This window comes from Fundulus heteroclitus, chromosome 21 (genome assembly GCF_011125445.2).
Source record: "Fundulus heteroclitus isolate FHET01 chromosome 21, MU-UCD_Fhet_4.1, whole genome shotgun sequence".
In the NCBI taxonomy this organism is placed as follows: domain Eukaryota; kingdom Metazoa; phylum Chordata; class Actinopteri; order Cyprinodontiformes; family Fundulidae; genus Fundulus; species Fundulus heteroclitus.
In genome coordinates, this window is record NC_046381.1 from 762,878 (window position 1) to 787,331 (window position 24,454).

Below are 24,454 nucleotides of genomic sequence, written 5' to 3' on the forward strand. Positions count from 1 at the left end.
GTTTCCCCAGCTCTCTGACTCGCGGTGACAGTAGTCAGGAGGACAACAACAACAAGCCCTCCTCCGTAATGCCAGCTCTCCCCTGTCAGGTCTGCAGCCTCCAAGCTGTATGCAATGCAACCCCCACCACCACCTCTACCTCCACCTTTCCTCGCCTGCCTGCCTGCAGCTATATTGAAGAGCTGTCATAAGCTGATACATTAGAAATCAATGCGCTGTAGCCTGTACATAGTTAAACAGGATGTAAGGGTCTCGGCGCGCTCTTCTCTGGCCGCGTCTGGCCGCATCGATCAGCCATCGGCTTCTTTGTCGTTTGGATAACGACGACCTGTCTATTAGGAGCGCTGAAAAGGAAACACCGTGGCCCCTCTGTATAAATAAATCCCTCCTCCTTTGGTTCTTATTCAGGTTTTTATATATAGATATCTATATATATATATAAAAAATAGCCCAACAGAAACAGAAAAAACCTGGATTTTAACACAGCAGCTCACGTACGCGCCTCTCTGTGGTGTTGGCTGCCACTTCCTATCACTGTTCTACCCTCAGAGGTGCTGCTACCAGGACACAGTTGTTTTGTTGTTTTGTTCGTCTGTGTTGACTTGTCAAAACTTCACCCGAGTCTGGAAACCATCATAGCCGGACGTACAGCATTGTCCTCCCCTCCCCACACACACAAACACACATATACACTGTAAGAGCCTACTCAGAGATGGGTTGTCATTATTAAAATAATTGGTTAGTATCATCTGAATAAAATCTACTGAAACATGGCCGTCTACCTAAACCAACAGGCTGGACAATAATCGTAAAATGCAGCCATAGAGGAGCATGGGTACTCTGGAGGAGCTGCAGAGATGCTCCTGATAGGAAAAACCTTTACAAATCCAACCTTTACACTGCAAAAATGGAACTAAAATTAGGTTAATTATTCTTGAAATGAGGGCATTTTTTTCTTGATTTGAGCAGGTAAATAAGATTATTTGCCAATGGAATAAGATTTTTGCACTTAAAGTAGGAATGATTCATTTTTCATCATCTTATTTCAAGTGCAGAATATCTAAATATCTTATTTTAGGGGTAGAACTACTAATCCCATTGGCAAATTGTCTTATTTACCTGTTCAAATCAATGAAAAATAGACTAATTTCTAGAAAGTTTTACTTACTTTTAGTTCCCTGTTTGCAGTGTATGGATGGAGACACAGAAAACACGTGGAAAAAGGGGCTCTGGTCTGGCCTTGTGGCATTAATGCAGTTTACATTCACTCATAAGGGCAGTTTAGACGGATCAGTCAACCTAGCATTCATGTTTTTGTGGGAGTACCCTGTTGAAACATTGATGCAAGGCAACAGTGCGAGCAGCTGCAGCACTGGGCAGCCCCAGGGCTACTAAGCTTAGTAGAAGTGATTTTTAAAGGCAATTCTCTGCTAACTTCAGTTCTGTTTGCCAAGCAACAAACACTACAGGTTGTCTTTTCACTCTCTGGACATATTCATGCTTGTTGGCGGTTAGGGGCACATCGACATTAGCGAGAATGACTTGAGAATTTTTTTTCCAAATGGCTGCTGGACCCATGTGGTCATTTTGTAACAAGATGGCTGCTGAAAAAGATCTGGTGGACCATGTGCTGCGTATAAGTAGGGATGCACCGATGGGAAAATTTGGGCTGATACCAATATCTGATATTGTGTTCAATAACCAGTATTTTTCGAACAAAAACCTGAAAAGGAATCGAATGAAAGCGTTTTATCCTGATGACATTACGTTTTATTAGGGCTGGACGATATAGAAAAAAAGCTTATCGATTAAAAAAAATAAATGCATATTGATCGATATCAATAATTATTGAAAATGTTTAAAACCATATTTTATGTCCAGCTCTGCCTGGACATTTTATGATATTGCTAAATGATTTAATTTAAATAAAGAACACAAACACAGAATTCCAATTAAATCTTTATTTAACCAACTTTTTAAACCATAACAGAATTGTTTTTAAGAAATATAACTTAAGAGACCTGAGTTATGTTATTAAATAATGACAAAGAATAAACTAAAGTGACCAAAATAAATATATACTAAACAAATATATAAAATAGCCTATTTAGGTGGGAATAGTACACTAGTTACTTCTCAGGTTTCATAATTGAGAGGCTGATGCAGGGCTGAGGTCCGATTGTGGCGTGTTGCACAATTTAGGGAGCGCTGTTAGAGAAAAACTTGCGGCCCAGAACTTTATATCGCGGATCAAGAGTGCTGAGTAATTGTTTGAAGCCAGGTTTTTCAGCTGCAGAGAACAGCAGACATATCCATCACTATGAAGCACATTGCTGCATGCGTGATGTCCTTGGACGCTTTGTCATTTTCTCAGGAGGGCCACACGAGTAAACTCATTGCAAGATTAAATAGAACTAATAAATGTGGACTGTTTGTTGATTTTTATATTAAATGAATTTCCTTTTTACACAATATATTATGAATAACCTCAGCATTTTTAAGAAAAGTATGTGCAATTTCAACAATACTTTTAATCAGTTAAACATTTACTTGTGCATTATGCATAAGAACTGATCACAGTGATAATACAATGTTGAAAAACATTTATTCACATTTTTTGGAACTTAAAAACACTGTCCTACATGACAAAATACATCAAACGGATAAAAAATAAGAAATGATTTAAAATCAATTTTCCACATCTGAAGCTCAGCGCTACCATCTGCTGATTAAAACACAGCGCCCCTCATGGACAATATAGGATTTTTTCAATAATGGTTTTATCATTCTCTTCCTTTTATCTCCTCTTTCTTTCACCTTTTCTTTTTTTCTTCTTGTTCTTCCTTTCCTTTCCTACTTTCTCATTATAGTGTCCATATCATTTAAGATATTCCCCGCATGAATCATAATAAAACTATTCACATTCATAAATCAAGCAGAGCACTATGGCAAAAGCAGTACTGCTCCACTTGTGTAAGTCAAATCTGATGAGCTCTTTTTGGCATTAAGACAACAATTCTTATTGCCACATTGTAAGACAGGACACTGGATTTTTTTATTTTTTGTTTTTTTATTTTTTGAATAATGATAATGCATTTAGCCAGCGGGCCTGACTAAATGTTTCGGCGGGCCGGAACTGGCCGTATGATTGACAGCCCTGGTATAAAGAATGCGTTTCTCTCCTGATGCTAGTTTGGTTGCACATGAACCAAAAAGAGCCGACACCTTTCCTTGCTGCATGCATCCCGCCCTTGGACAGACGCCCTCTCAGTCTGGTTGCTCTTTGTTTTCCGAGTCCTGGGGTCCGCTGGGTCCTGAGGCAACGATCCCCCGGGTTGTGCTGCAGATGAAAGAAAACAGAGACGCTTCACTGCTGGTGCCTTGCAGCACCGAAGCCGAGGGGAGGGGGTCAGCAGGTCCTCAGCCTCCAAGCCGGAGAAGCAAGAGTCAAAGGTGGTTGGAGGAAGAAGATGTGTCCTTTTCCCAGATGTGGGACATGTGGAAAAGAAAAAAGTAGAGTACAGCGATTTGTTCCCAGGAGATTGAGGTGTGATCATGTGAAACAAAGTGGTTTCATGATAAAAGTCCAAATTTTAGATAAAAAAAAAAGTTCTGTTTACCCAACAACAGGGATTTTCTTGCTATAAAAACACATCCACCGTCTTTCTGCCCAGACGGATTCAGACTCCCAGACGAGTCAGATTTCACGCCCTCCGTCACTTCTCATTTGGCTCGTCTCTGATGGGCCGGCCGCCTTTTAATGAGACGGATGTTTTTTCAGTGACAGTCTACTCATTAAACACGGGGGGGAATCTAGTAGCACTCTTTGATTGCATTACAAACGAATTGTGCTTTGATAGGAGGGCTGGTGTGCTTGGAATTAATCTGCCTTCGGATGCTCTGTAGTGTTCAGGGGGAAAAACCTTTTCAAGCAGCTGCCAAAATTCCTCCTGGAAAACCTGACGAGACACCAAAATGTTACCTCAAATTCTGCGTCTGTCGCCAGAAGCCCGACAGATGGACGAGTCTCGCCGCTTCCTGGTACCTGGTGATGTAGGGCAATAGAAACGCAATAAACGGAGCGACGGGTGAAGGGTCTCAGTCAGCGTTTGGGCAGAGACGGTCGTGGCTCGTAGTTTTATACCTGAACATGTAGGCCGTTTACGTTCAGAACTAAACACACAATGCAGCGTTCTGGAAACTTAAAAATAACTAGAAAAAGCCGCTCCTGCGTAACAGCAAGTGAGAATGCTAATCTGCAGAATGATTTGAGCAGAAGATGCAAAAGATCCCTGCAGAAGAGAAAAAGTAGCTGAAAACATTGAAATCAGATTTGAAGAATTTGAAAAAATTGAAGAATTTGAAAAAATTGAAGAATAAGAAGAAATAGAAGAATTTGAAGAATTTGAAAAATTTGAAGAATAAGAAGAAATAGAAGAATTTGAAGAATTTGAAAAAATTGAAGAATTTGAAAAAAAATAAAAAATTTGAAGGAATTTGAAGAATTTGAAAAATTTGAAGGAATTTGAAAAATTTGAAGAATAAGAAGAAATAGAAGAATTTGAAGAATTTGAAAAATTTGAAGAATTTGAAAAATTTGAAGAATTTGAAAAATTTGAAGAATAAGAAGAAATAGAAGAATTTGAAAAAATTGAAGAATAAGAAGAAATAGAAGAATTTGAAGAATTTGAAAAGATTGAAGAATTTGAAAAATTTGAAGAATTTGAAAAAAAATAAAAAATTTGAAGAATTTGAAAAATTTGAAGGAATTTGAAAAATTTGAAGAATAAGAAGAAATAGAAGAATTTGAAAAATTTGAAGAATTTGAAAAATTTGAAGAATAAGAAGAAATAGAAGAATTTGGAAAAAATTTAAGAATAAGAAGAAATAGAAGAATTTGAAGAATTTGAAGAATAAGAAGAAATAGAAGAATTTGAAAAATTTGAAGGAATTTGAAGAATTTGAAAAAAATGTAAAAATTTGAAGGAATTTGAAGAATTTAAAAAAAAATGTGAAGGAATTTGAAAAAGTTGAAGAATTAGAACAATTGGAAGAATTTGAAGGAATTTGTATCAATTTGCATTGATTTCAATGGGAACAGCCAAAAAAATCGCACGAAAAGTGAAACAGAGTAAAAGTTAGCATAACCATGAGATATAGCAGTCATTCCGGGAACGAGTAGAAAGTTTTGATACCAAAATTGTTGAAATTGGTATCAAAGTATGCGGGAGTAGTTAGACGCCGACAGAATAATAATAATAATAAAGAAAAACAGGAAAACAATAAGTGAGAATGCTGTATAGCATTCTCACTGATAAATAAAAAGAGGGACACCTAAAGAAAACAGAGACCGAAGCAGAACTGTATGTCGGCATCTTTCAACACTTATAAGCTGCTTTGCGCTGATTTGCTTACCTGAATCAACAGGAACTGGAGAAACGTCAGAGAAAGTCCTACACTGCAAAAAGGGAACTTAAAGTAAGTAAAATTTTCTTAAAATTAGTATATTTTTCCTTGATTTGAGCAGCTAAATCAGACTATTTGCCAATGAAATAAGACGTTTGCACTTAAAACAGGAACAATTCATCTCCATCTTATTTCAAGTGCAGTTTATGTAATTATCTTATTTAAGGGGTAAAAATACTCATTCCATTGACAAATAGTCTTATTTAGCTGCTCAAATCAAGTAAAAATACACTAATTTCAAGACAATTTTACCTACATTTAGTTCCCTTTTTTCAGTGTGTAGCATCCAGCCAGCCCAGACTCCATACATTGTGCAACAGAGTAATCCCTGTTGGTCCCAACAGCTGTTCATGCTGCATTCAGGTACAGCTGGGACACTAGGCCGTCTAAATATCAAAACATCTCCAGTGATTTACACCTGGTCCATATTTGAGAATAAAACTCCGACTGTCAGGTTGTTATAGTGTTGTGTAATGTATTTAATCTATCCATCCAGGTATGGGCGCTAACCGCTTTAACTCCTTTATTCAGAAATCCAACTACATCTCCAGTAGGTTCTATACTTTCCACTAATTTAGCTTTTAAAACATATTTAATTTCAGATATTTTTTGAATGCTTTGTCTTGAAGCACATACAAAAGATCCCGAACGTTCTGGAGCACCGTGTGTGTTAGGACCTTCCTCTCAGAGATTATATCCTGTTTCTGCACATAATGATTTAGATGTAACATTTTGTTCTCATAAACCAGCATTGTGAAATTTAAAACAAGTTACATTTCGTTTATAAACTTGGGCTAATTGTGAAGATTTGAACTTCTCTTAAAAGCTTCTACCGTTTTGGATTTTTTTAATTCCTCCTCTACCTTATTCCATATACTAACCCCTCTAACTGAAACACAAAACTATTAATTCGTTCTAGTTTAAATCTTTTTTAATATACCTGTTAGGTTATACTGACTCTCCTCAAAGAACTCCTGGACTCAGGGCGGGAACATATGATTATATGCCTTTTACATCCACACAGCTGTGTTCAATGGATTTATAAGAGTTTTTTTCCCCCATTTTTCTACACAGTAGTTTAAATACAGAAGGAACAAACCACTATAAAGGAGATAAAGTGACTTTTGGTTCAAGAATGTTTTCATCTTGTTAATTATGTCCACAATTTTAGCTAATTTAGTTTGAAGTACGCTAATTTGTGTTTTATCATTTAATAATTTAATCACTATAAATACCAAAAATTCTGTCTTTCATGCCTAATTTTATTAATTTTAATATCAATTTTATTCTTAATTTTCCGATTACCAAAGATAATGTATTTTTTGTTCAAAAGTCTCTGAAAGTCTATTAATATCAAACATGACTATTTTTATAAGGCCCTTTTCCCCATCCACTGTCTCATAGACATAATTTATATACATAATAAATAATTTGGGCCCCAAGACAGAATGTATCGTTAAAGTGAACAATACTGTAATTTAAGCATTCTGGGTTCTTCAAGGCACCAAGTTAACTACTTATCCAAAGTTTAGGTATTTTAAAACCGATTTTTTACTTATGTTTTATTTATTTTCCTTCATTAAGGAGTTTGGCAGGCAGGAAATGGACAGAAAGTTGGGCGAGGGGGTCCTGTGGAGATGCTTTTACAGCAGCGTGCAGCTTAGTCTGAGCTGCGAAAAATTAAGTACACCCCTAGCAGCTGCTATAGGATTAAAAGAAGCAGCAGTTTTAAAAGGCTTTTAATCAGCAACTGTTGCCACTTCTGTAAAAACAGAACAAAAAGTCCCGTTTTGGACATTTCCCACTATTATTTTAACATAATACCAGGATGGCAAGAAAACGGCAATTACCGTAGAGGAGCAACTGCTGCAGTCTATTAATCTGGAGAAGGGCTTTGAGGCCATTTCCAGACTAAGTTCATCAATCTCCAGGAGACAAAACATCCAAGATGGCTGCCAGTCCTCACTTTCACTACAGATTGGATGTTCCTTCACGTCTGCTACTTCCTGGTTCCCCTGTATGAGGAGATTTAGTTCCTTTGGACAGTCGTTGGTAATTAAAGGGGAAAAGCGGACTATAAGGATCCAAGGTTTAGTTCTGTTACAGACCATTTTCGTATTTGTTTAATTAGCTCGGGTGATCGTAAAAGATACAAATTTAGTTGTGAAATTATTAAAATATCAACATTATAAATGTTCCCCTGCCTCGTGTTCACTGCCCCCTAGTGACTGAATTGAGAATTGTGTCAATTTATTTCCCCTTCTAAAGTTTGTTAATAAAGGCAATGAAATACTAAATTCTTAGCATCCTTCATAAAATATAAAATAACAAAGCACATATAGTATTTGGTTTGACATTAATTCCAGTGTATCAGTATGAAAGTAGAATTCACCTGTGTGTAAACAAAAAAGGAAGAAACATTAAAAACTTTTAGAATATTGATCCAGTTTATTATGAAACATCTCAAAAACATCTCAAAATTTTCAGCCGCTTCACTGAAAGGTTGTGAAGTGATTTAAATTTCAATTATTTAAATAATTTATGCATCATCTAGGCTGGATTAGTGTGATATTAAAGACTTTTACTTATTAAAAATAAATAAAATAGCATAAAAAAGGAGACCTTTCAGTGGCTGTAACATGTCGATTTGACCATTTTGAATTTGTAAGGGCTGCCCAACTGGAGCCCACCTATTGCCCATGCTTGGTCTAGCCCACATGGGTCCCAGCAACACAGCCCACCCTGAGCCCATGCCCAGCTGAAAATCCTTTAATTGTGTCCAAAATCGGTAGTGCGCCTTATAAATGATTAATGTTGTACTTGGTGGCTGATTTTATGTGGTACAATGCGCTCAAACATCTATTAAAATGTGTAAGTACGACTTTAGTTAGCAACGAAGCCGCTCCGCTCAGTGGAGGGGAAAAGCACGATTACATTTTTGATAAACCATCCTATTTTAAACATTAATATGATTTTGTTTTGGTTATTTGTTGTTTGGTTCATTCTTTTAGTTTTGCTTAAAAAAAAAAAAAAAAAAAATCCTTCCTGGATTTTGACGTCAGGATGAGATTTTTGAGGAGATGTGGTCGTAACGAGCTGCTCTCCCATTAAAGGCACATTATTTTCTTTTCCCCCGCTCGTCTTTTCATTCCTCGGAGATGAAAGCTGTTGATCATGTGGGAAAGCCCGTCAGCTGCCGGGTGGGTCCGCGCAGAATCAATCCATGTTCTCTGCTCTTTCTCTCTAATGCTCAATAAAAGCTTACCTGTAAATCAAGGAGAAGATGTTATATAATCACTATAATGCACCAGCCTCTCTCTGCGAGATCATTTAACGCTGGGAAATCAATACACCTGATGAAGAAGTGGAGAATAACACAATGATCCCGGAGTGAAAGATCCCGGCTGGCAGGGTTCGTGCACTCGCGCCCGGCTGCAGAGGAGCAGCCGCTCTTTGAAGCTCCTCTTCTGAGAGCCTCCCTGTTAAACATTTAACATTCCAGGTTGGGGAGGGCTGTACGCGCGTTCATCCCCGAGTCCCTCACATCCACCCAGCCGTCGTAATCCCGCCCAACCCCTGTTGCTCCGTCGCCATTCTTCACTTTTGACCCATGCTGACAGAATGAGAGGCATGGCAGAGGTCCTCAATTATTTAGCCGTACAAGTCCTCGGCCCGGCGCTTTTTGTTTGTGAGCGCCCGGCGCATGTGGGCTCTGCGTGCCGAGGCGTTTTGTTTGTTTTTCTGATCCATTTGCTGGCATGTGGTAGAAATGTCCCCGTGTTTGAAGTGTAGCCGCCCTCAATACCGCTCAGCTGGCTTCGGATATCTGCTCCTGTTTGGGGAGCTTCGGACAGGTGCGTCTGGTATGAGCTGATCGGGTAGATTGGTTACACACAGAGGGGCGTTCATGTCAGCTGGTTGGATGATTATGCTTTACAGACAATGAAAACCAAACATCCTGATTCCCAGTATATTAGAATATTACACTAAGCCAATAAAAGAGGATGTTTAATACAGAAAAGTGGACCTATTGATAAGTATGTCTACTTCATCTACACCAGGGGGGTCAAACATACGGCCCGCGGGGCGGATTTTTTTTTTTTTTCCAGTGTCCTGTCTGGCAATGTGGCAATAAGAATTGTTGTCTTAATGCCAAAAAGAGCTCATCAAATTTGACTTTCACAAGTGGAGCAGTACTGCTTTTGCCGTAGTGCTCCGCTTGATTTATGAATGTGAATAGTTTTATAATGATTCATGCGGGGAATATCTCAAATGATATGGACACTACAATGGGAAAGTAGGAGAGGAAAGGAAGAACAAGAAGAAAAAAAGAAAAGGTGAAAGAAAGAGGAGATAAAAGGAAGAGAATGATAAAACCATTATTGAAAAAAACATGTACTTCGTTTAATTGAAAATATGCAGTTCCTATATTGTCCACGAGGGGCGCTGTGTTTTAATTAGCAGATGGAAGCACTGAGCTTCAGATGTGGAAAATTTATTTGAAATCATTTCTTAATTTTTATCTGTTTGATGTATTTTGTCATGCAGGACAGTGTTTTTAGGTTCCAAAAATGTGAATAAATGTTTTTCAACATTGTATAATCACTGTGATTAGTTCTTATGCATAATGCACTTAAGTAAACGTTTAACATTTAAGTAAAAGTATTGTTTAAATTGCACGTACTTTTCATTAAAACGCTGAGGTTATTCATAATGTGTAACAACAACAAGTCCACTTTTATTAGTTCTATTTAATCTTGCAATGAGTTTACTCATGTGGCCCTTTTGAGATCAGATTAAGCTGAATGCGACCCCTAAACCAAAATGAGTTTGACACCCCTGATCTACACCATACACACTGAGTACTCGGTTGTGGCTCCTTTTGCTTGATTTGCTGCATTAGTGTGGCGTGGCATGGAGGAGATCAGCCAGAGGTTCTGCTGAGGGGTTCAGGAAGTCCAGGTCGCTTTAATAGCTCATCAGCATTGTTGGTTCTGGCGTCATCTTCTTAATTAAACCCCCCATTGCTTCCCTAATGTTTGTAGTTTACTGACCGGTCCAACACGGAGATAGCATGGACATTAAAGTCCATGTTGGTACCTTTGGCACTGTGGGCCGGTTACCAAGTCCTGATGAAAAACAAAATCAGCATCTCCATGAAGCTCGTCAGCAGAAGGAAGCATGGAAGTGTTCAGAAAATGTCCTGGTAGATGGCTTTTTGTGTCTGTGGACCTCAGAAAACACGGTGGACCAGAACCAGCTGAGGACACGGTGCCCTAAAAGGCTGGGAACTTCACTCTGGACTTAAAGCAACATGGATTCTGCACCTCTCCATTTTTATTTAATAAGACAGGCTGATATTACTGTTCAGGACTCGCTTTAAAGTTTTATAAGATGCACATAGAATAAAGCGCCCTGACATACTTGATCCACTCCGATTGGAAGAGCAATCCATACAAGCAGCGTTAAAAAGGGACGAGTGCTGTCGTTCACGTAGGCCTTCAGCTGCTCATGTCTTCACAGAATGCAAAAAGTAGAATTTGATCAAAAATAGTGAGTTAATTCTTCACTAAAAAAATGTATCCTTTTTCAGATTTTAAAGCAAATCACCTTAATCTGAACCGGTTATTTAACTGTCCCCTCTATCTTCTTGGTTCAAATCAAGCTGCCCTTAAACTTAACCGCAGCAATGAGCTTTTTATGGCCATTGGATGGTTGGTGAAAGTCAACATTGCATGAATAATGGCCAAACGTAGCGAAAACTCTCACCTAAAGGCTGGTTAGTCGCCCAATTTCCAGAGCTTTAGAGACACAACACCTACCGATAAAACGTCTTGGATTAAACATGTTTATTGGTACGGTGTGTAGGGGTGGGTATTGCCAAAGAAGTCACGATTCAATTTGAATCACGATTCACATGCCACGATCCGATTCTATCACAATACATTGCAATAATTCAAGTATCATGAATATAACCTAAAACGAAAAAATTGCGATATTTTCACTGAACACTGTTAGAAACAAATACAGCCATTACCAGTGGCTGACTGGCTGTGTATGATCTGGATAGTGTCTTCAATTGATGCATAACTGAAAGAAACTGAAGCATGATGCAGTAGATCGCGAAAATTAGAATTGCGATGCATCGTCATGACAATTATTTTGCACACCCCTAACGGTGTGTGGCGTCCGGTTGGACAGTGAGCTCAACACACCAACAGATTTTGCTTAAGATCATTCAGATGTCAGACAGAGTGAGTTCAGAGTAAATAAACATGAACAACCAGGGAGAGTAATGCCGATAGTTTGTGAACTGATTTTTAACGTAGAAAAAAAAAAACATAAGAAAAATAAAAGGTGTTGGTTAAAGAAGCGGAGACAACGCTACGCTACGGGGGGGCTCTACGTTTGCTGCACTATTAAATGAAGGCGAGTCGGGTATATTTTCCTCCCTCATCTCGCTTTCATTCAACAGGCTATGTGCTCGTTAGTCCTCGGAGGACACCACACACCCGATATGATGCCAGAGAAGTCCTGACGTTCCACTGATAGAACCCGATCACGCTTAAAGGCCCATTCATACCTCACGTAAAAGACGGATACGTGTGGAGTGTTTCATACGTTCTAACCGTCGATTTCGTCCGTATTTTGACACGAAAATTGGGAGCTTACAATTACGGACGAAACGGATCAATACGGAGCAATACTACCGTAAAAGGTGGGGGCGCTATTGAGTTTGTAGTACAAAATGTCAATAAAATCACGAAGAAGGTTATAATTCTGGGCTTTAAACAATGGCGGGATTCGAGGAACGACTTGCGGAGCTTGTCCTCAACTACCCACACATATGATATGTCGTGTCCGGGGCACAGGGACAAACAAAAAGTTTACTTACGGAGCAAATGCAACAAAATCACGTCTTGGACCGTCGCCATGTTTGATTAGTGACGAATCATTGGCGCCCAGTACTGCCACCTAGAGGAAATATTGGTTATTGAGCACCTCAACGGACGGAGGTATGAAGGAGTCAACGGATAGAACGTACGGACAAAAATACGGACGTGTAGGCCAAACGTAGGGTATGAATGGGCCTTAACACGCCACACACGGCAGGTTATTCTCTTAAGATTATCTTAAGAGACACGATAATCAGCGCCTCTCGGAAGGGGAAGATTGGGGCGAAAATCAGGCTAAAAATCCTGCCGTGTGAACCAGCCCTAAAGACTAATAATTGCGCTAATCAAAGTCAGGCTGATTTTGTTTCTGAATTATACGTAGCTAGTATTTTATTCTATAAATATTAACCTGTGTTTGCCTTTCACTCTGCGTGTTTCAAGTCAAATCCTCCTGCTGGCTTCTGTTTCCTGTTTTGCCGATGGCCGTCGAGCCTTCAGTAAAGGCGGGCAGTGATTTAAATCAACGGATTAAAATCCGTATCAGCAGTCATTACGCGCCGAGGCACCGCCGCCAGTATCCATCGGCTAAAAGAAGCTAACGTTCGGTGCACGGTTCACGCAACAGCTGGTTAGTTTCTCCTGATGCTCTGTACCCGAGGCTGTGCAGTAGGCAGTCATTGACACGTCTGGCATCGCACAATGGGAGGCTGGAGATTGGAAGACGTCGTTTTGTGTGTTTAAAGTTTCACACACAGAGCTGGAAATTGGTAGATTTCTGCTTGTCACGTCAGACTACCCAAAAAAAAAAAAACACACACAAAAAACACAATAGCTCCTAAATTTGTCATTTTTCTGTTTAAATGTTACAAAGATGAGGGCCTCTTGAGTAACTATAAATATTGAAAGCTCTGTGTTGGAGTTTTACATATATATCTCATTGGAGCCTGAAATTGATTTGAAGTTGGCTGAAAGAAGACAAGCATTTGAAACGCAAGCCCAAGGGGGAGAGAGAAAAGTCTGAGTTTCTTCTTTTTTCTTTTTTTTTTTTTTTTGGATGAGATTAACATTCTCCTAATGTAAGATTGATAAAGGCTCGACATATCCTTCTGAGCCTTATCTTTCTCCTTTTCCCCCCCTTCGGCGTGTTTGAGATCTTCAGCTACGCTAGTCTTTCTAGGCACAGCACTTTTTTTTTTTTCTTTCCTCCTTCCTCCTCAAACAAAGCTGAAAATTGACTCATGTGTTACCCTGAGGGATATATTACCTGAAATTCCTGCATTTTTACTGTCTTACGAAAATGTAAGCCATTACTTTTCAGACAAACAGCTTCCAAGATTACAAAGAAGAAGCTCCCTCTCCCTCATTTCCTCGGAACAGTTGCTGACCCATCAGTGCTTACTCGGTTCGGTACAGTAAAAAAAAAAGTCCTGGTGTAAGCATTAAATCTAGTTAAAGAAAAGTACAAGTGAAAGGCATTCAGAACTGTGAAGTAACTCGGTGTTATGCCTGGGATTGTGTTAGAAGTGTTGGCTTACAAATTGTTCAGGTGAAGCGATGAGCGGGGAGATTTCTGCAGGTGGGACGAGGCCGCGCTTGCCAAGTGCAATGCCACAAGGCGTTTCGTAACTTGCTCAAACTTTGTGGAGCCACTAATAAACACGGCTTTTCTTGAGACGCCAAGAGATTTTTCTGTTGTTCAGCTGTGCTCATCAGCAGGCCATTGGATATTGCTGACATTTAGGAGGTATTGCAGATTTGTGGCCGTTCTGTTGTGTCCAAGCGGGTCACCAGGTGAGCGGGAGTCCATTTTTTAAATTAAATTTTTGCATTCACAGCAAGAGCAAAACTACAATTGCAATGTTCAGTTAGAGTTTCTTTGATGGGAGAGATTGACTAAAAAATTTAATCCTTGGCTGCTAGCTAGGCTTTCAAACTTTAAAAGTATGGATTTACCCTGACTGAATGGAAAAAGGAATTTTATTTTCAAAGTTTATTTCCTTTCCCATTATCCACATGTGAATTACAGTTGAGGCCAATTATCCCATGCCCTTTTGAAAGATTTAGATCTAAAATTAGCTTGTAATTTGATATTGCTGACATCTAAGAGGTATTGCAGATTTGTGGGCTATCTGGTGTGTCACCAGGTGAGTTAGGTCCAAACTAAGGCCAGTTATCCCTTGAAAGATTCAGATCTAAAGCTAACTTGTAATTTCACCAGCTTTTTTTCTTCTGACTAGAAGTAATAACATTTTGGAGAAACAACACCAGAATCCTTACTTGACTCTGATCAACCAAGCTACAGATTAGGGTGATGGTGAGGAGGCCTTCCAGGCTCAAAAACTATGGAACTCATTACCAAAGTTATCCAGTAGAAATTAATGCAAAATAGCCCCTTAGCTTTTAAAAGAATAGTTAAATTGCTTTGCTGCCCATAAACATTTATCCACTGACTACCGAAAAGGATATGAAGAGTTTCAAGCATGACATTTTTTTTAATAAAATGCAAAAAAAAAAAAAAAAGATTTTAGTTTTAAACTTTTAGTCTTTTACTCTGTCAACCTATCTTCTACCATGTCATTTTCTTCTAAGTTCTTAGATAAATGTAAATATTTTTTAATATAAATCTGCCAAGAGTTAGGTATAAATTTAGGCTTAAATGTGTGAAGTTCTAAAATACAGTGATTCAGTCAAATAACCTAACAATGCTGTTCTTTGAATTAATAATCCGCATATTTACCATAAGATACACGTATTCTTCATCTACTGTATTAATTCTTCGGTTTATTGACTGAAAATCTTAAATTCATTTATATTCAAACACTTCTAAATAAAATGTTAGGTGATAGAGCATCTCAGGAAATACTATTTCTTTCTTGCATCCATGCTTTTATGCATCCAGCCAGTATCCATTCATCCGTCGGCTCATCTGTTCATCCGTATGTCGTGTATTCCAGCATCCATGAATTTGTCCTTTACTCCATCTCTCCATCCATTTGTCAATCTGTTCATCCCTACAGTCTGTTTTCTACAGGTTTATTTAATGCCTGTTGAAATATGTCTGTCATAATCAGCTCCTGCGATTTATACTTTGTAAGAGGGCCTAAAAGTCACAGTGACGTATCAAAATTTGAGTCTAATAAGAAAAAAACTGAATTTAAATGTATATTGAACCTGTTTAACCCGTCTGTAGGAAGGTAAGGGATAACACGTCTTTGTGAAACTCAATTGGCTTAAAACAAAATACTTTTCAAGCATTCATAAAATGTGTGGTTACTCCTAGTATCTTACAAAAACAAGATTTCCCATCATTGAGCCTGGAGGGACACCAAAACATCTGGTTATAGCCTTTGACATCTTGAACGAGTTCCCTATTGAGATTATTTAAATTATTAGTTGGCCATGCCTGAGATGCTTACCTGCGAGGATACAAGTAGCCTAATACTGTGATTTGCAGGGATAAAGGTGTTAAAAAGTGTACATTTAGGGCCTCTTTTACTTTCTGTCACTAAAGTGGCCATTTATGGAGACTGCAGGGTTTTGGTCAAGCAGATGGGGGCTATCTCAGACTAATTTAAAAAGTTGTTCTATGTAATTATATGAAAACGAAGGGGGTGTTAGCCAAGCCTCTTTTAAATGCATATTTTTCTGTAGTAAAAACAAATCTTATATGAAATATTTGTTTCTTTGTTCCCATAATGTTTTAACTACATCTTAAACGCATTAGGCTTTAGTATTCTGCTACTAGAAATGTTGTCCTGCTTACTCCTAATTTCATACTTTTGACAGTTCCACCGATTATGTAAACTAGGGTTGAAAGCTGTCCTTGTGTTCTGATTCATAACCGTTTGTCTCATTGGGACGGCGAATTGAAAGATGACCTCAGATTTGCTCTCTTGGAGCTGTAACTGTAATGCATTTGCAGTTTATAGAATTGGCAAAGAGCCTTCAGCTTTCTCCAGCATTCGGCCATCTGTGATGAAGAATTAAAGATGCTTTCAGATGGAGCGGGGTAGAGATTTCATCGATTTCTGTTGAAGGAAGAAATGAGACAAGCAAATAAAATGCAAGCCAGTACAAGACGATTTTTTTTTTTTTATTTTATTTCCATAAATCCATCCACCCCCAGCCACAGTCATCCATCCGTCCACCCCCACCCACCAATCCACCCAACCATCCTTACTAAGAAAATCCCATTTTGATTTTATACCCCCACTTGCCAAATGAAAATTCCCATCCAACCTTACAAGACGAAACCACCCACCATTGCACCCGTCCTCTTGAAAAAAACTTCCTGTTTGGTTGGCCACATCTAGCAAAATGAACCCCATCACCCGAAATCCAGTCCCATCCACACATCTAAGCCAACCCCCTCCAACTGAAACCCAATCCCATCCACGCACTGATCCAAAAACCAACCCTGACCAAACCCAGACCCATTTATCCACTCAAGCCACATCTAAAACTCAAATTTCCATTTACCCCACCAAATCAGTGCCCCCCCCTCCCTTCTAACACTGTTAAACAAAAACCAAAGCCATCAAGCTGCCCACTGAGGCAAGAACCAACACTACAACCAGCCGGTAAGCCAGCCATGCTGTTGTGTTATTGGTAAACGTCTCCTTTCACACAGAGCATGCTTGCAGTTTAGAGAAATCAGAAGCATTTCTTTATTAAATTATTAATCAATCTGTTGTTGCAATTATTCGTAGAGCTGATTCTTTGTCTTTTGTAATATCTCAGCACATAATAAAGGGCATAAAACTAAATATGCATTTCCAGCCCTTCATCGGCTCCTATTCTCTAGGAAGCAGACGAGTTTTCTGCTTTCAGCTTCCAGTTTATTGGTGGGAATGCCCTCAACTGATGATTTCTTTTCTTTCTTTTTTTTTCTGCAAATGAAAGAACTCAGAGGGTCACAGTTTAAGTGAAAGGAGCGCTGATGAGAAAAGACAGTGAACATACAATCCCATCTTTTCAGTTTCTCAAACTGTCAGTCAAGCAGTCAACGATCCAGACAACTGTGACTACATCCACAAGGATTTTATTTTACAGCATTGGTAAAACAGTAACAAAAACACGACTCCTTACAGTGTTGATTATTTGAGATCAGATAGGGATCTCTGAGGCAAGTAGATGATTGATTTTTTTTATTCTTTTTATGATAAGATTCAGAATGATGAGCAAGCAGACTGAATCATAGCCCTGTTCTGGTTCACTTTCTCCAAATACCTTCATACCTTTTAGACCAGGGGTGTCAAACTCATTTTGGTTTAGGGGCCGCATTCATCTTAATCTGATCTCAAGAGGGCCACACCAGTAAACTCATCGCAACATTAAATATAACTAATAAATGTGGACTTGTTGTTGATTTTTATATTAAATTAATTTCACTTTTAAACAATATATTATAAATAACCTCAGCGTTTTTAAGAAAAGTATGTGCACATTCAACAATACTTTTACTCAGTTAAACATTTACTTGTGCGTTATGCATAAGAACTGATCACAGTGATTGTACAATGTTGAAAAACATTTATTCACATTTTTTGGAACTTAAAAACATTGTTCTAGATGACAAAATACACCAAACAGATAAAAATTAAGAAATTATTTAAAATCAATATTCCACATCTGAAGCTCAGTGCTACCATCTGCTGATTAAAACACAGCGCCCCCCGTGGACAATATAGGAACTGCAGATTTTCAATTAAATGAAGTAAAAAAAAAAATTCAATAATTGTTTTATCATTCTCTTCCTTTTATCTCCTCTTTCTTTCACCTTTTCTTTTTTTCTTCTTGTTCTTCCTTTCCTTTCCTACTTTACCATTGTAGTGTCCATATCATTTAAGATATTCCCCGCATGAATCATAATAAAACTATTCACATTCATAAATCAAATGGATCACTATGGCAAAAGCAGTACTGCTCCACTTGTGAAAGTCAAATCTGATGAGCTCTTTTTGGCATTAAGACAACAATTCTTATTGACACATTGCCAGACAGGCCGTATGTTTGACACCCCTGTTTTAGACCATCAGATGGAGAAGGTTGCGTAGCTTCCTGATGCAGAGGAAAACCGATTCAAACTTTTTTTTCCAGCACTTGTTCCTTGAGCGATTCCCCGTTTAAAATGTTAAAGATTATGAGATTACAGATGCTGGAGCTGACAGAAAGCAGTTACTGGGAAACAACCGATAACTCTCGGACACTGTGAACGTCAGAGACTGACTTACTTAGATTGGGCAAAATGGACTGATTAATAAAAACAGGTCAGCTTAGTGACGTCCAGAATATGGTGAGACATTCTTCACCAATGTCATGCAAGGAACATTGATGTCATATGCGTACAGTCCCTTGTATTGGAGTGTACATTCTAGATTCTTTATAATGCTGATGTAAATGATGATTTGGAGCTCTCACTTCCTGGTTTTACTCTTTCCTTCATCGTGATTAGTATGAGAGTCCAGTACTGAAGCTGCTGGTGAATATTCTCAGTCACACAGGTCATATATACATATATATTTTTTGTGTGTGTATGTGTTATGAATATAAGGATCAATTTGTTAAATCTAAACATTGTGGTCTTCATTAATTAATAAAACCGTGTCACATGTGAACCTTTAGGAACAGACTTTTTGGGGGAGTATTAAACAGGTAAAATTAATAATATGAGAAAAAAAAGTCCTAGGTCAATAAAGTAAAAAAAACCAAAACAAACAAACACAAAAGTGATGATGTTATGATAAAAACATCATATTATGAGAATTAAGAGGGAACATTTCCAGAATAGTCACAGTTTGCAGAATTATTTCACTCCTGGAGTAATAGGGCCAGGTTAGATTATTTTAAATATTTTTATTCTTTACGAGAATAAATTCAGGAGAATGAAACTAAAGGGATACGAAAATAAACTTGTAATATTACAAAAACAAAAATACTACAAATACAAAGTATATTCAGAGATTAAAGTCCCTCTGATACTGTTTAAGTGACTAACTGCAGATTTGCCACATTAAAGATGGCGGACGCTCTGACGCATAGCATCATAGGCAGAACCCGCCCAATGACGCGTCTACTCTTATGTTATGTCTAAGCTCCACACTACTCCAGACATTTGGAATTGAGAAAGCTTTCTGGATAAGAAGCGAAACGTCTTCAAACTTCGGAGAAGAGTCCAGTTGTTTTTTATTTTTTTACTTTTTTTACTTTTCTGGGAGTACTGGAGCTCTATCATTCCTCTGGCTAGTTTAGATTAAAGTGTGTTAAAGTATAGTTTCTGTCTCAAGAGTAATTTCCTACTTAACAATAAAAGAAGGCTGCTTCTCCAGGGTAAAGAACTGTGAGGACTGCAACATGGTGCGGTTAAATCTTTACAACTGGCGTTTCTGCCCGGTTCAAGTTAAATGGTTTTAACGAGTAAAATCTAAGGCAATAACGTGACTATGCACAAGGAAGCTGGCGTTGCAGGATTAGCAAGCTGGACATTATGAGGACGCTCTGTTGCCTCACTTTCCTTCTACTCACCAGGTTGATCCCAGAATAACCTCTGTTAAGGTCTTAAGCCTGGTTTATACTTTAAACAAAAGGGAGGTCTGCGCAGCCATATTACCTCATATTGGCTACCACGCCCCCCTGCGTGGCCAAAAGTTTCCGTTCTGTGCATCTACGAAAATTTCTAACTTGCGTGGACAGTCCCGAGTGGAAAAACATTGCAGGAGAGCAAGAGCTCCTTCTGGTGAAGATTTGTAAATATAGACATGTTTGTGATTTGGCCCAAAAAATATCACCATGATCAACAAATTGCTAACAATTTTTTTTTTATTATTTATCCTTTATTTAACCAGGTAATACCCATTGAGATTAAAAATCTCTTTTGCAAGGGATACTTGGCAAAACAATGCCTGGACAGAAAACGCTGTCACTTTTTGGTAGAAAATAAGATGCTTAAATGCAGAAAACAACTGTCTTTTCTACTTCTAGATGTAGTGGGGTGTAGTACTTTTGGTGTAGGAGTGCAACGCTGCCCCCTAGAGCCTAGGATGTCTCATTACAGCATAAACTAGCCTTAGAGGCATAATATAGTAGGTTTGCTTCAACCGTCCAATTTGGTTCTGTGCATACATAACACACATCACGGTCATTAAGGACACGTCTAGATCCCGCCCTGGAAACTGATAAAAAAAGAATTGTTGTAGAATAAAAACTTGTAAAGGGGCTGCTCCATAAATTGGAAAATTATCAAAACTGTAACTTACAGCCAAATGAAAACCAAATTCAGTTACTTAAAAAGAAAATCTGATCAATTAACACAATCCAGGAGGTGGATATGCCACAATAGGTTATTTAGTTATCTTATTAGAGTGTTGCATGCAAGCATATTACCAGAAAATTGAGTGGAAAGCATCTTGGCTTCCCTAAAACCTTTGCAGATCCTGGTACTGACGACACAAGGTGTTGAGTGTGTGTACTGTACTTTTTAAGTAAGCTAATATTTCTGTATTATAAATTAGTTTTATTGGTCTTTTGCAATCCAGAAATGCTATTCTGTGTGTGCTGAAGGGCTGCCTGGAATTAAAATTTTCCCCTGAATACAGGAAGTAAAACTCTACAGCTGCAGTTAGTTTGGACTTTATCAGTCTGAGAGGTCTTCTGACATTAAGGGAGAAAAAAAAAAGAGACTAACGAGTTTTTAACGCTCCCTTTCAGCTGGCCATGACTCACCCCAGTCACCACCTCAACTTTGGCATGAATCCCGATCACGCTCGCAACTCGCTGTCCAACTGTGGCATCCGGCAGCCCAAATATGGCGACAGGAAGGTCCACCACATGTACATGAGGAAAAAAGGTGAGCATCATTGCATTTATAGTTGACACCACATATTTCAATGCACCGTATTAAAAGGCGAGTAACTTATCCACCTCGATGTCTGACATTAAATCTGGCCAATGCTTTCCTGCTTTAGGTCAGTTCGGATTACCAAATTTATTTCTGTTTGCTAAATGAGAGCCTTAAAAAGGTCAGACATTTACATGAATTTGGATTACCGTGCCTTTTAAACAGTGTAGAAAGATATATTTATCTTATTGCTTTGTGAGCTCTGCTGACATTGAGTGAAAGGTCAGTGAGAGAGGAGGAAGCGGTATTCCTCCAGAGGCAACAAAAGAAGCCATATGGGAGTTTACAAAAAAACACCCTAAGACATCAACCAGGAAGTTAAAATATGGGGTCTTCCAGATGCTTGAAGCCAAGTTAGCTCTCATAAAGCTCTGATTTCAGTTTCAATAAAAACTTGTGGGCAGAGTTGACAAATTGGGCCTTTCAGATCTGACCCGGTTATCCCCGGTTCTGTCAGGAGGAATGGGCCAAATTCCAGAAAAAAAACTACTGTAGGAGCTTGTTGAGGGAAACCCAACACATCCCTAATCGTTCTGTTTAAAGGCAATTCTCCCAAATACTGAGGATATATGAGAATGTAAAGCAAAACATAAATCAGTACCCCTTTACAATATCTCCTTATAGGCAAGGCAAGGCAAATTTATTTATATAGCACAATTCAGTACAAGACAATACAAAGTGCTTTACATGATTAAGATATAGCAAAATAATAAAATGTAGATAGAAAATAGAATAAAAGCAAGTAGGGATAGAATGTAGTAACAAAAAAGAACATTAAAAACAGTAAAACTGTTTAACTAGAACAGTCAAAGGCAATTTTAAACAGATGTGTTTTTAATCTTGATTTAAAAGAACTCAGGCTTTCCGCACTTTTATAGTTTTCTGGAAGTTTGTTCCAGATAAGCGGAGCATAGGAACTAAATGCTGCTTCTCCGTGTTTGGTTATAGATGGCTCGTAAATAGTTTGTAGATGATAAATAATCTGTAAACACTTTATAAGTCATTCATGAGGGTTTATTTTTGCATTCATTAAGGGTGAACAAGAGACCAAACTGACCAGCTTCTTGCCAAATATTGAGCCTAATCTGTTGAACCATAGATTTAAGCGAAAACCAGTCAGTTTTGTCTCTTGCTCACCCTTAATTAATGCATAATAAACACTTATGAATGAGTTATAACGGATTAATTAACAAATCTATAAGCTATTACCCATCTTATTTCAAAGTAGTACTTAGGGCTGGGCGATAAATCGATTTAATCGATTAATTCGAATTTACAATTCTTTAAGATTTAATTTTTGGAAAATCTGGATTTTATTTTGCCAATACACTCATTGGGTTTCCATGAAGAGAACAGCATGTGATGCTGAATATATGTTTAGGCAAATATATTGTCAAAATATTGTTAAGTAGAAACTTTTTTTTTACCATAATACGAGGTACTTCATTTACTTATTTATTTTTTTTTTTTTACTTAGTTTGAAGTTCACAAGTGCAGTGAAGCCTGTTCTTAGCTCAATGTGTAATACCACTAGCAGCAAATGTTTTGTTATATTTTCATTGTTTATAATGGCACGGCGGCCATCTTGTTTTACAAGCATGTTTCACAGCTTGTTTTTAGTTGCACTTTGAATCCAGGTCAACTCCCTGACGAAATTCTTGACATGAAAAGCAAGGTTTTAAAATAATTTCTTTTTATGAAACAAAAAGGAGGAAAAAATCAATTAATCGGATTTGGTATGATAAAATCAGAGATTTAATTTTTAATCCATATCGCCCAGCCCTAGTAGTACTAATAAATCTAGTGGACCTAAAAGGGTAAAGGTTCGGTCAGATTTAATGTCGTTCATTGAGGCCCTTTTTATACAGTTTTTTTTTTAATAAATATGGTCTTTTTTTTCCTGTCCTCCTTCGTTCCGTCATTAAACCTTTCTGCCGGCGGATCCTTTCTTCCCAGGAATCAACACGCTGATTAACATCATGTCCCGTCTGGGGCAGGATGACCCGTCTCCTTCCAGGTAGGCCGCCTGCTGGCTCTTATCTGCTCATACTATCACTGACCACAGGCGCAATCAGAACGGGCGATTTGTGTGATTAATACGCCCGGCGGGCCCGCTGACAAGAAAATTAACTCTAGCCGTGGGACGGAGGCGTATCTCAGGGGGGACTTGAAATGAGCTAATTTTAAGGGCAACGGCTGCTCATGACTGGATGTGAGCCGGAGTTATTCTCTCACGTCTCCACCTATTTCATTTTCTTTCCCCTCCCCCCCTCTCCACCTCCAGGATCAATCACAACGAGAGACTGGAGTTCCTGGGCGATGCTGTTGTCGAGTTCCTCACCAGGTGAGACGGCGCTGGCACATCTTTGATAGACGCGAGCGCTAATTGAAGCCGACTACAACACTGTCGGCCTTTCTTCTTGTTTTTTTCCCCCCCCTCTTCTTCTCACCTCCTCGCTCCATTTCCATCGTCTTTTTCCTCATTGTCTGCTTGTCTTCCCCCGTCTCATTGCCGCGCTTTTCTCCATACTTTCGCCTCATTTAAGACGCTGATTCACTGGTAATTGGACCCCCAACCTCAGCCCCCACTTTACTTCAACAGCCAGAAATTCTCTGTGACAACTTTCAATTAGCTGCCGTGAATTGCTGACTGTGTTATTGACTCCCAGGTGAGTGCAGGCGTTGCTGCCCAGCACTAACCTAAGCATACTGCTCATTTTTTATATATATATTCTCCCTGTCTGCTTACTGTACCAACACCAATCCCTCTGAGATGAGAAAATGCTGCAAAAGAGAAGCACAGTGGCTTTTTTTTTTTTTAGCCAAAAAGGAGCAAATTCCTCACAATTAATCACTAAAATATCCAGTTCAGCACAAAAGCTTTGAGTCAGTTCTTTTCCTTTTTCTTCAAAGCAGCCAGACTTTCCTTTAATCTTCTGAAGTGGACCTAATTATCATTTCTTGAAACTTTCTGAAGGTCTTTCATAGTTTTTCTTTGGACGTGGGCTTCTTCATTGCTCATATTATCGGTCCACGACCCGATCCTTTTTAGCTCTGGCTCCAACACTCCCCTATTCTTTTACCCATGCATTGCAAATCTTTTCCCAGGCAACTTGCATTTTCTGCCTATGAATGAACCATTTCACAGAGATGTAACTGTTCAGTTTATTCCCATTGGTAGTTGTGTTTTTTTTGA

General features: G+C 38.5%; 1 protein-coding gene across 1 annotated transcript in view; it reads left to right on the forward strand.

Moving 5' to 3' along the window:
- The window catches only part of drosha (drosha ribonuclease III), a 210,356-nt gene that overhangs the window by 67,304 nt on the left and 118,598 nt on the right, over positions 1-24,454 (forward strand). The window contains exons 18-20 of the mRNA XM_036125221.1: positions 21,069-21,207; positions 23,215-23,275; positions 23,543-23,602. Coding sequence (XP_035981114.1) covers positions 21,069-21,207; positions 23,215-23,275; positions 23,543-23,602 — 260 coding nt within the window. The remainder of the gene's footprint in view (positions 1-21,068; positions 21,208-23,214; positions 23,276-23,542; positions 23,603-24,454) is intronic.